The sequence below is a fragment of the Scylla paramamosain genome, chromosome 45 (genome assembly GCF_035594125.1).
Source record: "Scylla paramamosain isolate STU-SP2022 chromosome 45, ASM3559412v1, whole genome shotgun sequence".
Taxonomy (NCBI): Eukaryota; Metazoa; Arthropoda; class Malacostraca; order Decapoda; family Portunidae; genus Scylla; species Scylla paramamosain.
The window spans coordinates 4097501-4115000 of NC_087195.1; the positions used below are offsets into that span (position 1 = coordinate 4097501).

At 36.1% G+C, this 17500-nt stretch overlaps 1 protein-coding gene across 1 annotated transcript in view; it reads left to right on the forward strand.

Moving 5' to 3' along the window:
• The window catches only part of LOC135094501 (uncharacterized), a 122539-nt gene that overhangs the window by 73636 nt on the left and 31403 nt on the right, over positions 1–17500 (forward strand). Inside the window, exon 2 of the mRNA XM_063994650.1 lies at positions 17350–17409. Within this exon, the coding sequence (XP_063850720.1) occupies positions 17350–17409 (60 nt within the window). The remainder of the gene's footprint in view (positions 1–17349; positions 17410–17500) is intronic.

Here is a 17500-nt window from a genome sequence, read left to right on the forward strand (position 1 = left end):
TAAGAACAGTGTTGATTAGTAGTAGTAGTGGTAGTTAGTGAAGTAGTTAGACAGACAGTTATTCAGTTAGGTAGTTAAGAATTCAGTGGTGATAATCTGAGTGTTGCTTGAGTGCTGTGTTGCTTGGGGCCACAATGCAGCAACACAACAACAGCTGCAGGGTGTGAGTGTATGACTGTATGAGTGTATGACATGGAATATGTATGAGACCCTTGTGTTTTTATTGTATTCATTATTAACCTCATTCATTATTCTTTCCTCCTTTCCTTCGCTTTTATCTTCCTTTCTTATTTATTTATTTCTCCCCCTGCTTCTTTCCTTCTTTTCCTCCACTCCCTCCTTCACTAATATATATATATATATATATTATATATATATATATATATATATATATATATATATATATATATATATATATATATATATATATATATATATATATATATATATATATATATATATATATATATCTTCCTTCCTTCCTTCCTTCCTTCCTTCATTTTCTACTTCGCTCCTCTCTTCCTTAACTTCCTTCTTTCAATCATTCTTTCTGCCTTTCTCCTTCCTTTTCTTCTTTCCTTTCTTCTTCCCTTCCTTCCTCTCTTCTTTTCTTCTTTCCTCCTTCTGTACTTATTCGTATATAAAGAAAAATACCAGAGAGAGAGAGAGAGAGAGAGAGAGAGAGAGAGAGCACACCCTTGTAACTTCACAGATCATTAGTCATGTGATCTCTCTCTCTCTCTCTCTCTCTCTCTCTCTCTCTCTCTCTCTCTCTCTCTCTCTCTCTCTCTCTCTCTCTGTCTCTCTCTGACACAGTTTTCTTTCATCTAATTTTAGTGAAGCTGTGACTAAACTATTTTTTTACTTTTTTTTTCTTTTTTTCTTTTTTTCCTTTTCTTTTCTGGTTGTATTTTCAGTTTGTCTTGTTTCTTTGTCTTTGGTGTTTATACTTTCATTGTTATTTTTTTATTCTTCTTTTTCACCTAATTTTTCTTGTTTGTATTTTCTTGCTTTTCTTTTCTTCCTCTCCTTAACTTTTTCTCTATTGTTTCCTCGTCATGATTGTTATTTTCCTTTTTTTTTAGTTTCCTTGTTTGTTTTCTTTTGTATTTACGTTTTTCTCTTGTTATTGTTCTTGTTTACTTTTTATATGAATCTTAGAGACATTTTTCTTCTACTACTCCTACTACTACTACTACTACTTCTACTACTGCTTTTTATGTAAGAGGGGAAACTGGTCTAGGGCAACAAAAATTATATTCGAAAAGGCCCTCTGAAGACTACTACTACTCCTACTACGTGTATGTGTGTCTGTAACTGTGTTTGTGTTCTGTCACACACACACACACACACACACACACACACACACACACATTCGTCAATATTTTCCCTCGCGATAGAAAACGGTACACGATCTCGTCACTTGAACATGCTCTGGTTATGTCCCAAACACACGCACACACACACGCACACACAAACACACACACACACAGTAAATGGAACCTAACCTAACTTCCTCCCAATACTGAAAAAAAAATAAAAATAAAATCATCTTTCTATCTCTAAGTAATCTACAAAGTCATTTTCACTCGATATGCTGCAGTTCCGCTCGTGTCACGCTCCGGGGCATTTTTTTCTAAAGTCTCACCTCTCTGTTGTGGCCGCAATGAAAACGTGAAGTGGTGTCTCGGTCTGCAATGTTCACGTTTTCTTCGGTGGGTGCCTCGTGTTTAGATTTGCTGGTAAGGTCACGGCTTGAAACTGTTCACCTTTATTTTTTTTTTTTTTCTTCTTTGTTTTTCTTTTTTTCTATTTGGTGTTTAGTTTTGTAGTATTTGAGTTAGTTTGTCAGTTTTTTTTTTAATTGTTTTCTTTCATCTAATTTTTTTTTCTTGTTCTTATTCTTGTTCTTCTTATTTGCCTTTTTTTTTCTTCTTCGTCCACCTCTTCCTTCTCCTCCCTTTACTTCTACTTCTACTTCTTCTTCTTCTTCTTCTTCTTCTTCTTCTTCTTTTTCTTGTTCTTCTTCTTTAGTTTCATCTATTTTTAGCTTCAATGAAAATCTTGGAATGGTGTTTTTCTTTCTATATTTCTTGTTTGCAATTGAAATTTTAACCTTCCTTTTTCTATCTGGCGTTTACATTTTAGTTTGTCTTCCCTTTTGTTTCTTCGTTTTTTTTTTTTTTTTTTCTTTAGTGTCACCTATTTTTGGTCGCAAAGAAAACATGGAGTGACTCATTTCTTTCCACGTTCCTAATTTAATCTCTCTCTCTCTCTCTCTCTCTCTCTCTCTCTCTCTCTCTCTCTCTCTCTCTCTCTCTCTCTCTCTCTCTCTCTCTCTCTCTCTCTCTCTCTCTCTCTCTCTAATGTTTAGTTTTGTGTCTCGTGTTTTTTCTCGCTTCCACTTTCTTTTTAGTGTTACGTATTTTTAGTCACAGTGAAAATGAGCAGGTGTTGTTTTTCTTGTCACTTTTTTTTTCTTTCTTCTTTTTTTTCATTTTAGAATTTGAGTTTTTTTTTTATCACGTATTTAGTTTTGTGCTAATCTCGTCTGGTTTTCCTCCTTTTCCTTCTTTTCTTTTTTGTACTTCTTATTCTCGTTCTTCTTGTTGTTCTTCTTTTCGTCTTCTTGTTCTTGTTCTTTTTTTCTTTTTTCTCCTCTTTTTCTTCACCTTTTTCCTGTTCTTTTTGTTCCTCCTCTTTTTCTTTTTTTCTATTCTTTCTTTTTTTTCTTTTTCTTCTTGTTCCTCTTCTTTTCTTGTTATTTTCTTCTTCTTCCTCTTCTTCTTCTTTTTCTACTCTTTTGACCTCAAGTTCTTTTCTTCTTATGCTTCCATTTGAGTGTCTTACAAATTTATCAAGTCACTGATAACAAAAAAAAAAAATAGTAATCTTTTCTTCATCTCGAGTTTCAGTTTTGTCTATTTCATCATTATATATTTTTTTTCTTTAGTCTCACCTCTTTTTTGGGGCAATGAAAACGTGAAATGGCTATTTGCTTTCCACGTTTTCTGCTTTTGCGTTTTAAAATTAGATTAGTTCACGGTTTTGATTTTTCTGTTTCATCGCATTTTTTTTTTTTCTTTACAATAACCTATCTTTTATTTATTTATTTATTTATCTATTTATTTATTTTTGCCACAATGAAAGCGTTAATTGGTCATTTGTCTTCTACGTTCTTTTTTTTTTTTTAATCTTAGGGATGAATATTTAAACACTTCGAGTAACTATCTTTTTTTTTTTTTTTCTTAGTTCATCAATCTCGTGTTTAATTTGGCGTTTATTTCCCAGAGCTCATCTTCAAACGATGCTTCAGACGTTGTACTGATAAAGACATGGTTATTTACTTCTTTTCCGTTCTCTCTCTCTCTCTCTCTCTCTCTCTCTCTCTCTCTCTCTCTCTCTCTCTCTCTCTCTCTCTCTCTCTCTCTCTCTCTCCCAACAATAGGTATATTAATCTTCCTCCTACTTAGCGTTCTATCTACTTACCTTTCCCAAATCTCTCTTGTCACCTTGAATTCAGTGTTTCAGGTGTTGTTCTTTCCTTGCTATCTTAGTTCACAAAGGGAATTCTGGCTTTTTTTCTTCTCTTTGGTGTTTATATTCAGTGTTTTACCTTCCCCCAGACCACGTGCAGTTTTCCTCCTCACCTTGAAATTATAAGTTCAGGTGGTATCGTAATTTCAACCTCTGTATTTAGTCCTTGGATTCAGCGTTTGGTCTCCCCTCAGTTCTCACCCGCAGTGCGTCTTTCTACCTTGGTTCTCAATGGTGATTCTAAATTTTTCTTCTATATAATGTTCAATATACTGTTTATCTTCCATCAGATCTTAGGCGCATTCTGTCTTCCCACCTCGAATTTAGAGCTTTTGTTGTCAGTATAATTTTAATCTAACCGTAGTTCACAACAAGAATTTTAAACTTTTCTTCTATTTAGATTTTTTTTTTTTTTCCGTCAGATTTTACGCGCACTCTGTTCTTCTACCTCGAAATTAGAGTTTTTGTTGTCAGTATAATTTTAATTTGTTTCCACCTTAGTTCACAACAAGAATTTAAAACTTTTCTTCTATTTATTTCTCTATTTTTTTTTTTTTTTTTAATCTTCAGTCAAATCATGTGCAGCCTGTCTTCCCACCTTGAAATTATTATTATTATTATTTATCTATTTATTTATTTTTTTTTTTTGTCACTAATTTCAACCTCTCAGTTTCCGCCTTAGTTCACAATAAGAATTCAAAACTTTTCTCGTGTTTGATGCTCAGTTTAGTGCTTACCTCCTCCCGGATCTAACACACACACTCTGCCTGGCCACCCTGAAATGAGTGCTTGGCGTGGTAATAAGCAGCGTGCAATCTTCTCTCGTCTCGCGCGTCGCATTATATACTCGTTAAAAATCGCTGTTGCAAATAAAAAAAAAAATAAAAAAAAAGTCTTTCCAAAAATAATGCGGAGTTGGTGATGGATTTGTTGCCACGGGTCGATGAAAATATGAGGGATTTTTTTATTTATTTTTTTTTATTGTTTTTTTTTCTTTTTTTCATTTTTTCTGGTTCTTTTCCTTGGCAGTTTGTCGTTGTTGTTGTTGTTGTTGTTGTTGTTGTTGTTGTTGTTGTTGTTACTGTTGTTCCTGCTGTTGTTACTGTTGTTGCTGCTGCTGTTGTTGCTGTTGTTGTTGTTGTTGTTGTTGTTGTTGTTGTTGTTCCTGTTCACTTACTATTTCCTCTTCTTCTTCTACTTCTTTTTCCTCCTCCTCCTCCTCCTACTCCTTCTCCTCCTCCTCCTCCTCCTCCTTCTCCTCCTCCATACACACCGGGGGGGGAAACAAGTCAGAACACACTCACCCCTCACGTAGCCTTCTCATGTTCCAATTGGATCCTCATGACGTGTTGGTTTCTCGCCTTTGAGTCTCCCCTCCACATCACCCCTCATCTGGACGCCCCATTAGGCAACCATGTACGGGATACACTGTGTGACTCGCTGCCCCGTGAACTCTTCGAAATCTGTTCAAGCGAGGAACCACGAATTGTTCTCTCTCTCTCTCTCTCTCTCTCTCCTCTCTCCCTCTCTCTCCTCTCTCTCCCTCTCTCTCTCTCCCTCCTCTCTCTCTCTCTCTCTCTCTCTCTCTCGTCTTCTTCTTCTTCTTCTTTTTCTTTTTTCTTCTTCCTTTTTATTCAAGTTCTGTTTTTTGATGGGATGATTACTTCTCCTTTTGTTTATCATTCTTTTTTCTTTCTTTTATCTCTTTGGAAAGTGGACGTAGGAATAGGAAATCACGTTAAAATTAGATAGATAGATAGATAGATAGATAGATAGATAGATAGATAGATAGATGGATAGATAGATAGATAGATAGGTAGATAGATAGATAGGTTATTTTGCGAGTTTTGGTTTTTATTTTTTCATTTATTTATTTATTTATTTATTTATTTATTTATTTAATGACTATTACTATATTGTTTATCTTTTATTTCAGTTATGTTTTCAATAATTTATTCCTTTTTTTTGTGTATTTATTTTTATTCATATTCCATTCATTTATTTTTTTTTATTAATTAATTTATTTCATTTTTTATTATCTATTCATTTATTTTCTTTAGTTTTTTATCTAATTACCTTTATTTTACTTTTGTTTACTTATTAAAACACATTATTAATTTCTTTTTTTTTTCTCTTCTTTTTTTCTTTTCATTCACAAACCCTCTCCTTTAGTGACCCTCTCGTCCTCCTGGCGGGGGCAACACCTCCTGCCTCCCCCCCCACTCCTCACCTCTCTCCCCTGACACGCCCACGCCCCACACCACCAGTAACACTAAAAACAATACAAATAAACACAAATAAGGCACCCATTTTACAGATGCCCATTGAGAAAAGCAGAAGAAAAATTAAAAGGAAGAAAAAAAATCGTATTTCTATTTGACCTGGTTCTTCTGTGGCTTTTTCATTTTTTTATTTATTTATTTTTTTACTTCATTTGTTTTTTTTTTTTCGAGGCCAAAACCACACTGGCCTACCTGCCTACCTGGTAGTAAATGTGGTGTTTGGAATTATTCTTTTCTTTTTCCTTTTCCTTTTTCTTTTCTTTTTTTTTTTGACCTATTTTTTTGTTTTGGTCTTCAATTCGTCCAACATGAGAATAACAGTTTGATCAGTAGATTTCAGAGAGAGAGAGAGAGAGAGAGAGAGAGAGAGAGAGAGGGAGGGAGAGAGAGATAGTGATAGTTTGTTTCTTTTCTTTCTTTTCTTTTTTCTTTTCTTCTTTTTTGACCTACTTTTTCTTCTGGTCTTCAATTCGTCCAACATGAAAATAATTGATCAGTAGTTTTGAGAGACAGAGAGAGAGAGAGAGAGAGAGAGAGAGAGAGAGAGAGAGAGAGAGAGAGAGAGAGAGAGAGAGAGATTTCCTGAACTTTCAACTGGCTTTCTTCTCTCATCAAAACAGTTTACAAAGGCCACAAAGGTGATTAGCCAGGTTCCCACGGGAGTTTTTCCTGTTCACGATGCAGAATCCTTGTTAAATACCACTACAATTATGAAAGCTCCAGTAATTTCCACAAGAGCCTGTTCATTTATCACTAGAAAAATGAAAACACTTGAAAACTCCAACAACTTTATCCAGAGTGTGTTAAATCATTGCAGAAGTCATGAAGAACTTTGTAAACACCAATTAACTTTCTATAACCTTTTAATTAACTAGAATCGTGAAAAAAACTCTTGCAAACCCTAATATTTTCCTTTACAATATCTTAATTTACTAGAATGATGAAAAAAACTTGCAAACCCCAGTAATTTTCTCTACAACTTCTTAATTTACTAGAATCATGAAAATAACCTTGTAGTTCCCATTAACTTCACCTACAACCTTTTAAACTATCATTAAAATCTTGAAAATACACTTCAAAGAAAAACATTGTTATTTTTCTTCTTTTCTTGTGTCCTTCCTTTTCTTCTGTCCTTCCTTCCTTCCTTCCTTCCTTTATTTATTTTTTCCTTATTCATTTCCTTATTTTTTTCCTTCTCTTCTTTGTTTCTCTGTTTCATTATGTATTGATCTACTTATTGACTTCTTAATTTATTCATCTATTTACTTATTCACTCATTTCTTTACTTACCATTACTTACTGAAGTCCACCCTAATTCACACCTCATTAAAAAAATAAAAAATAAAATAATAATAATAATAATAATAATAATAACAACAAAAAACGAAAAAAAAAATTCCACCTATTCTCCCACACCTACAGTTACAATTACGCAATAAAACACAAGAACACAATTACATAACGGTGATTTGTTCGTACCTTCCTTTACGATCAGCTGGACACGGGAGCACCAATACCTGTCTTGTGTTCCCCCGTGTTCCCATCAGCTTGCCTCGCTCGCTCGTCTCTCCCCTCATGTCTCCGCGTTGCTCCTGTTAGTGTGCTGGGTTCAGTGATCGTCTGGTATTGGTGCGAATGAGGGAACGAGGGAATGGTGGGTCTCTCTCTCTCTCTCTCTCTCTCTCTCTCTCTCTCTCTCTCTCTCTCTCTCTCTCTCTCTCTCTCTCTCTCTCTCTCTCTCTCTCTCTCTCTCTCTCTCTCTCTCTCTCTCTCTCTCTCTCTCTCTCTGTTGGTAGTTATGTTTTCTTCTTCTTCTTCTTCTTTTTTTTGTGTGTTTTTTTATTTCGTTATGGTGCTAAAGTTTAATGAGTCAGTGTGTGTGTTCTTCAATGTGTGTGTGTGTGTGTGTTTTATTTGGTATGTTTTGTTTCATTCCTATCTTTCTTTGTTATTGTTTTTCATTATTCGTTTCTTACTTGTTTTTTTTTTTCTTCTTTTCCTTTTCTCTCTCTTTCTTCAGTGTGTGTGTGTGTTTTATTTCATTTTATTTTATTTTGTTGGTATGCTTGTTTCCTTTTCTTTCTTTATTATTTTTCTTTGTTAATTTACTTATTTATTCTCTCTCTCTCTCTCTCTCTCTCTCTCTCTCTCTCTCTCTCTCTCTCTCTCTCTCTCTCTCTCTCTCTCTCTCTCTCTCTCTCTCTCTCTCGTTTTATTTCTTATTTCATTTTTTATTCGTTATTCCACTTTACTTTTCTTTTTTTATTATATTTTGTATTTTTTTCAATTTCTTTCTTTATTTATTTACTCATTCAATTCAAACACAACACAATATATATATATATATATATATATATATATATATATATATATATATATATATATATATATATATATATATATATATATATATATATTATATACACATACACACACATTCATTCCTTCACACACGCTTCATGCGTATTAAATTGTTTTTGCAGCCACTCCTATAAGTGTTGTGTTGCCAAATTCTCTGGATCTCCTTAACTTATAAAACATTCGAAATTCCTACAGGGTTTAAAAATACAAACCTTATTTCTCTTGACACACGGCCGTTACATGTAATCACTATTGTCTTTGAGTATTGTTATCGATCACGCTTCTTACTTGTTTTGTTTCTGTATTTATTAATTCATTAGTTTATTCACACCTTTATTGGTTAATTTTATACCTTAAGGTGTCGTGGCTGAGTCCTTCACACAATGTTACAGAATGGTGGTGACGGAAGTACACAGCACATTACTATAGTTCCCCCGAGAAGACGCTGCTAAAAGAAAATTGAACTTATAAAAGAAAACGAAACTTTTATGATAAACAAAAATATAAATGTGTAAGCTTGAGTGGATGGGTGGGTTGTGGGAGATAGACAGTAGGGGAGAAAGGAAGAATATTTGAGGAGAAGAGGAAAGTTTCGTGAAATAGAAGTACAGTCAGAGAGTGTGAAAGGTGGCAGGCAGACCGCCTTGCTTTTCTTTCAAGGGACTGAAGGAAGATACAAACCTTCTTTTTTTGTCTTCCTGTAAGTTTGAGTTTAAGGACAGTAGACGCCAAAAATCTAGACATTGATAACAGAAGATAATTTGCCACAGTTTTACAGAATAGAATTTGTACATATTACGCTTCCTTACGTGTTATTATGAGAGGAATATAGAAAGTAAAAATTAGTAAAAAAAAAAAAAAAGTAACAACTTGCACGAAACTTACCCAGTGGATATAAATTAAAAAAAAAGTGTATCCTTGCTTCATTATTAGTTAAAGACGAATTATGAGAGAAAATGTGACCTTTTCATGTAGAACTTATCTAAAAAAATCAAACAAATATCATTAGTGCTTAAAAAATATAATACAACAAAAATTTAATAATCATGTTTGTTTACGAGACAGAATAAAGGACATTAATTTATCGTATTTATTGAAGGCAGAGTGTAAGAGAAAATGTGTTCTTTCTCATTACGAACTTAAGTAAAACTAAAATAAGTGTCAACAACAACAAAAAACAACAACAACAATAATAATAATAATAATAATAATAATAATAATAATAATAATAATAATAATAATCATTCCAAGGCATTCATTTTATTTACGACAAAGTGCAAAAGAAAATGTATCCTTTCTCATGCAGAACTTAACTAAATCTAAAATAACCTTCAACGGTAAGTAAAAATCATATTAAAACAAAACAAAAAATAAGTAAACCATTCACCATATCTATTTACAACAAAGTATAAGAGAAAAATGTGTCTTCTTTCATGTAGAACTTAACTAAAGCCAAAACATCAATCACCTTACACTTCCTTGCCTCACCTTTCGCTTGCTCTGCCTTACCAAGACAGCAAAAATCATCAGGTTGGAAGTGCCGAGTCAACAGAGAGCTTTTGAAAGAAGACTAGGCAAATTTATGTATAAGGATGATAAGTGTACATAGGCAGGCATGTTTTTATACAAGGACTGCCACGTGTAGGCCTGATGGTTTCTTAAGAACATAAGAAAATAGGGGAAGATGCAGGAAGCCATCTGGCCTACACGTGGCAGTCCCTGTATGAAACATGCCTGCCAATTTCCACTTATCATCCTCATCCATAAATCTAACAACCTTTTAAAACTCCCCAATGACGCACCACTAACAACCTAATTACTGAGTCTATTCCGTTCATCTGTTTGAGAATCATTTCCTTCATATCTCTCTTTTAAATCTATCTTTCAAGCTTAGACCCATTACTTCTTGTCCTATCCTGGCTACTGACCTTGAAAATTTTGTTTGTTATTATTTTGCTTGTTATAACCCCTGTACCACTTAAAGACTTCCACCAGGTCCTCTTCATAACCTACGCCTCTGTAAGTGTAAGAGATGTAAATTTTAACAGCTTCAGTCTCGTTTCGCAAGGAATGTCCCTCATCCCCTGTATCCTTTCAGTCATTCTCCTCTGTACTGACTCTAATAGCAACACACCTCTACCCTTCCTGGAATATGTGGACCAGAACTGCACGTTGCAATCTAGATGAGGTCCTGCAGCCTCCCTCGTGTCCTTCTGTTTTGAAAGTCACCTTGGGGACTGAAACGTAAAAATACGCCTTGCAGAGCTGTAAACAGGAGTCAGCTGGTGAGGAGGAGGAGGAGGAGGAGGAGGAGGAGGAGGAGGAGGAGGGAGGAAACAGACCAGGTAAAGGAATATGAAGGAAGAGGGCCAGGAGGAGGAGGAGGAGGAGGAGGAGGAGAGTAGTAGTAGTCACGTTCCTGTGTTTCCGTGACGGGATATTGTTGTTCCTACTGCTGTGATAATTCAACCTGTGGCCCCGTTTTCTGTGAGGCAGGGAGTTCACCAGTGTAGCAACGGGACCCCAGTTTTCTTGTTGCAGTGGTGAGGTTGCGTTACAGGGAAATAACGTGTGCAGAGGTACTCTTATAATGAATTCATTGATACTTATTTATTTATTTATTTATTTATTTATTTATTTATTTATCTATTAGGTATTGTCAATGTCTTATTTTACTTATTTAATTCACTTTGTTTTACTTATTTTATTTAAGTTGTACAAGAAAATACATTTTGCCTCGTACTTTTACTCCTTAGTTATATATATATATATATATATATATATATATATATATATATATATATATATATATATATATATATATATATATATATATATATATATATATATATATATATAATTGTCTTCATTTATCTTTTTATTAGTTTGTTATATTTTTCTTGTTTTATATATTTATTTATTTTATCTATTTATAATTACTCTATAAATATCGCTAGTGCATTTTCTGGCCAGTGCTGTAGCGTGAGTTGCAGGCCGTTTTCTATTTGTTTTATATCATTTTTATCTATTCTATTTGATTTGATTTGATTTTTGTTGTATTTCTACCTTTATTTTTATTTTCATTCATTCATAATTTATATTCATTCATTTAATTTCAAACATACAATATATGACACACATCACCCGTTCATTCACCCGTTCATTCATCCACACGCTTCATTCAACCGCTGCACTTCACACTTCACATTTCACATTTCTCATTTCACAACTTTCAAATCCCATCATCCGTCACTCGCTACATGATTTTCAGTAACACCAATACGAAGAGAAGAATAATACGTAAACAAATACCTTAATTGTTTACTTTTTTTTTATATTTGTGCGTCTGTCGGTGCCTCTCGTGTCCAGTTTGCTAAGATTTCCACTCCATAATGTATCAGTAGAAAAAAAAATAATATGAATCATGATATAAACTTAATGCATCTATCAATGAAAAAATAAATTAATGAAAATCATAATTATAATCTTGAAGGGAGGAATAATTAAGAAAGTGAAAAGGAAAAATATTACACGAAGAAAATAAAAAAAAATATATGTAGAATTAGCAGAAATAGTAAAATCTCTCTCTCTCTCTCTCTCTCTCTCTCTCTCTCTCTCTCTCTCTCTCTCTCTCTCTCTCTCTCTCTCTCTCTCTCTCTCTCTCTCTCTCTGTCTACAAACTAGTTATTTAACCTATTTCATGCCTCCGGTGATGATAGTAATTGTTATGATGATAGTAGTGGTGGTGGTGGTGGTGGTTGCAGTGGTGGTGGTGGTGGTGTGGAGTCCGTTACTGCACTATGCTTAAGCTAACGGGCTGACGATGTGGTTGGGTTGCTGTGATTGTTATGATCATATGTAGAGAGAGAGAGAGAGAGAGAGAGAGAGAGAGAGAGAGAGAGAGAGAGAGACTACTATTTTCACTTCTTTCAAACATTTTTCAGATTTTTTTTTCCTATTGTTTGTTTTTCTTTAATATTCTTCTTTTTTTCCCCTTCAAGATTGTTTTGTTGTTGTTGTTGTTGTTGTTGTTGTTTTTGTTGTTGTTGTTGTTGTTTTTTATCCTTGAAATCCCGAAGCCGGAATAAAACTGAAAGAGAAAAAGAAGCATGAAGTGAAGTATGAAGTGTTAAGTAAAGAAAGAGAGAGAGAGAAAAAAAAACATATGATAAAAACCTAAACAAGATATAAGAAATAGAAGGAAGTTAAAGTAAGATAATGAAAAAAAAAGGTGATAAAAATAGAAAAAGAATCGAAAAGTGAAGTAAATGGTAAGTGAAAGGAAACGATTAAAGTGAGAAAATAACGAATGAAAACAAGAAAATGATGGAATCCTTTACAACGCATCATAAAAAAAAATAATAAATAAATAAATAGTACAAGTTAAGTGAAAAAATAAATACACATATGAAAAAAAACACATAAGCAAACAAAAAATATAAATAAACGAAGTAAAAAAAAATAGACAAGAAAAATATAAAACAATGTGATATTATTTAACTACACAAATAAAACACCACCACCACCACTACCACCACCACACTTAAAAATACACACCAATAAACAAAAAAATCACAAAAAAAAAATTATAAGTAAACAATAAAAAAAAATAAAAATACGAGATCACATAACATTACATTAACAAACACACCACCACCACCACCACCACCACACTTAACACTTCGCTCCTAATTACTATACTCAGGTAGACTCATCTCTCTCTCTCTCTCTCTCTCTCTCTCTCTCTCTCTCTCTCTCTCTCTCTCTCTCTCTCTCTCTCTCTCTGGCAGGTAAACTCGACACTTCTCTCTCTATTCTCAGGTAAACTCAAAAATCTACCTGTTATTCAAAAATCACGTCAAAATCTCACAAATCACGTGTTATTTTCAAAGTTGCCTCAAGTGTTATGGAAGACGAAAGTGGGAATTACTTGAAATTACTTGGAATTACTTAGAATACTGTAATATTTTGTAGTGACTGGCTTTTGAAGTAGTAGGTAGGTTTTTTTTTTTTTTGCGATTTGCTGTGTGTGTGTGTGTGTGTGTGTGTGTGTGTGTGTGTGTGTGTGTGTGTGTGTGTGTGTGTATGTGTCTGTGTGTGTGTGGGGTTCTATATGTTCTTGTGGTCAGTGGAGGAAATGAAGGAGGGGTAAGAAGGAAGGGGAGGGAGAGGAAGGGAGGGAAGTGAGAGAGAGAGAGAGAGAGAGAGACAGGTGTGAGTGTGTGTGTGTGTGTGTGTGTGTGTGTGTGTGCGTGTTAAGCCAACATCTCAGTAATATAACAGTAGTGTGCGTTTGTGTGTGTGGGTGTGCGTTTGTTACATGAACTCATATTCTCTCTCTCTCTCTCTCTCTCTCTCTCTCTCTCTCTCTCTCTCTCTCTCTCTCTCTCTCTCTCTCTCTCTCCAGTGGCAGTAAAAACACTACAAACATTTATTTTTTTCACAAACAGCCTCACAAAAAAATAAAAAACAAATAAATAAATAAGATAATCCATTGAAAATATTCTCCTCTATTCTTTCATTAGCTTTATCACTTTATTCTCAAGTACCGTCTAACCTAACAAGTAAATAAAAGTAGAACAACTGCACTTTCAACATATTATTCTTTTCTAAGCTATACTGAAGAATTACCACGCTTATTATCGACCACTTACTCCCTAACAATACAGTATTTAATCCCTTATCAATAAATTAAGAAAGATCACTGTATTTTGTTCTCTATTACTGCATTAGTACATCATTACATCTATAGGGGATTCAGTTCATATTTCTCCCTATTAACACATTACCACATTTTCGCATCTATAGGGGATCCAGTGCTGTTTATATTTAGAATCCAATCCCCTATAACACAGTATCCAATCCTTCATCTCTATCTTAAGGAGGATCACGGCCTCATATCACCTCTCTGCTACTACTGGCGGTGTGTATGTACAGAGAATCCGATACTGTTCAAATATAGAATCAAACCCCTTATAACACTGTATTCAATCCCACATCAGTGTCTTAAGTAGGATCGTTGCTTCATATCACCTCCCTATTATAAATTTTAAGGCGTTAATTAAGAGGGGGATTCGATATTGCTTTAACACAGAATCCAACTCCTTATAACTCAGTATCCAAGCCTTTTAAAGAGGATCACAGCTTCAAATCACCTCTATTAATACTTCCACTGTGTAAATCTGTAGTAGATTCAGTGCTGCTTGTTAAACCTTCCCATCCCCCTCGAGGTTCCTGACAGGGGGTGCTGGGGGTCTGGAGGCAAGTGTGACTCTCAGCTCTCCCCCAGGTGTCGCTGCTCACTTCGTCACCTGTTCGCGCCACCCCCGGGACCCCCAGCAAGTGTGCCACGGCGAGTCTAAGAGAGAGAGAGAGAGAGAGAGAGAGAGAGAGAGTGGGGGGATGGAGACATGGGATGGTTTGTGATTATTAAAATAGCTGTTTTAGTGATTTCTGCACACACACACACACACACACACACACACACACACACACACACACACACACACACACACACACACACACACACACACACACACACACTTTAAAATAAACAGGCGAACAACAAAATAATTATGCTAACAGACATATCAAAAATTGTGATAATAATAATAATAATATATAATAATAATAATAATAATAATGATAATAATAATAATAATAATAATAATAATAATAATAATAATAACTTATATAACAAAAACTCATCTACAAACACACAAACAAACACATAAATGGATATGGTAAAAAAAAAAAAGTCTACATATATGAATAATAAATAAAGAAAATAAATAAGTAAACAAAACAAAACAAACAAACGAAAAAAAAAAACAGAAAACTAGAAAAAAAAAACGAGAACTCACAAGGAAAGGCGGTGGAAGGCAGTGGAGGGTGTGGGGAGGGTGGAGGCGAAGGAGTGGTGGTGGTGGAGGTGGAGACAGAGGGCCCTCTTGACGCACTCCACACGCCCTCCACTCCTCCACGCCCTCCACAGCGCGTTCAGGGAGGCGGCGACGTCCCTCACTGCATCCTCCGCGTCCTGTAGTAGTAGTAGTAGTAGTAGTAGTAGTAATTCTGGTTTCGCTTCAAAACGCATAAATTTTTCACCTTTTACTAAAGATTCTAATGTTTTTTTTAGTAGTAGTAGTAGTAGTAGTAGTAACATCACAATTAGTAGCAGTTGTTGTTGCCGTGGTGATGGTGGTGGCAGAAGAAGAAGAAGAAGAAGAAGAAAGAAGGAAGAAAAGGAAGGAAAAAAACAACAACAAGCAAGAACAATGAAAAGAAGAAAAAAAGAACTAAAGAAAGAAATCAAGCTAAACCACCACCACCACCACCACCACCACCTCACCTGGCACGCCTCACTCGTCTGCATAGCCTCCATCAACACTGGCAGGTCGGAGAGGTCCAGCTCCATCGTGGGGTCATCCTGCAAACTCCTCTTTGAACTCCTTGACACCGCCAGGAATATAATATAGGATAAAAAGGTCACGAAGGCCAGACCCGGCAGGATAACCAGAGGGTCTTGGCCTGGGAGGTGTGACATGTACCCATTGTATCCTCCTATGTGTCCCCCTATGTGTCCGCCCCCATACCCGCTTCCATGTCCTAGTCCATATCCAACCTGGCCTATCCCGTATCCTGGATGGCCTATTCCGTGTCCATAGTCTTCAATGCCGCCAATCCCATAGCCTTCAAAGTACCCATATCCGTACCCATCACCCCCATACCCATATCCTGTTGGGGACCTCCTATTCCTGCCTGTATCCTTGTTAGACTGATCCTTCGCCTCGCCCCTGTGTCTCCCAAGGGTCTGCTCAGGTTTGTCACTTCCATCATTGTTTTCTCTAAGGGCTCCTTCACATGTATCCTTCTCAGATAAGTCCTTCGGCAGATCCTTCTTCTCATTTATATATTCCTTAAGGACTTCTTTAGATATATCCTTCATAGATAGATCCCCAGACCCTTCCTTCCCCTCGTCTCTGTATCTTTCAAGGCCTCCACTCGTATCCTTACCAACAGGGAGTCCTACAAGCTTTAGGATCTGGTCTACTTCCCCCTGTAGGAACCCTGAGGATATCATAAGCTCCTTTATCGCATCCTCCTTTCCTACAAACGCCTTAGCTTGGTAGTGAAGTGCATGTCCTATACTTTCAAGGGCGTGTGGGACCCATATCCTATTCATATCCTCCAACCGCGGTAGAAAATTGAAATATCCTACAAAAGTCCTATTCTCTGTGTCCTTAAGTTCCTGCAGGATATATTGGCGGAGCTCTGGGTCCAAGGAGGCGTAGGAACTTCTAATAAGGACCATGTAGTCACTCAGGGTAAGCACATAGGATACGAAGGATGTCTCTAAGGATCCTATACCGCGTCCTTCATCCCGTAAACTTCTCAGTATAGATCGCATGTTGGAACTGATGGCCTTGAGTCTCCGCCAGTGTGCGATCGGGTCCTCCTCTACTGTCTCAATCATTTCCAGGTCGTTTTCGGCAGTTAGAGGGAGTGCAGGGTCGTTAAATGAGGAAATAAGGTCGTTTGAGTCGTTCAGAGGTCGTCCTGTGGTTTGAAGGTCGTTTAACAAGGATGGTTTCTGTGGTGGTGTCCGTGAGTCGTGTGGTTTGGTTTGAGTGGTCGCTAAGCTGCTGGTTAAAGTCGTTTGGGTCGTCAGGGTCGTGATCTCCTCTTCTCTTCTCGCTGTCTTCCCCGTCGTCCTCTCCTGCAGGTGTGCGGAAGTGTCTGGTGGTGGTGGTGGTGGTGGTTCGTCTGTGAGTCGTGGTTCCGCGGTGGTTCTGAAAGTGTAGTGGTTGTAGTGGTGGTGGTAGTAGTAGTAGTAGTTGTTGTTGGTGTTGGTGATGGTGGTGGTGGTGGGGGTGATGATAGGGAGGTAGAGAAGGAGGAGGAGGAGGAAGTAAGGGGAAGGAGTATTAATAGCAACAGAAGGAGGAGGAGGAGGAGAAGAAGAAGAAGAAGAAGAAAAGGATGAGAAGCAAAAAGAAAACGATCAAAACAACAACAACAACAACAACAACACTACACCACAACACCTCATCACACACTCACCTGAGCACATCACCAGGTAAGACGCTAGGCAGGTGAGACGCATCTACACTATCACCCACTACCATCACCACCATCACCACCACTATCACCACCTCTCTCATTTCAGGGTCACTGGTTTGGGTGGATCTGAAGTGGAGGTGAAGTGGGTGGAGAACATCAGAATAAGGTTAGTGGAATAGGATTGGTTAATTAATGAAAGGTAGTGGTTTTTTTTTTTTTTTTTTTTTTTTTTTTTTTTTTTTGTCTTATAAGTGATG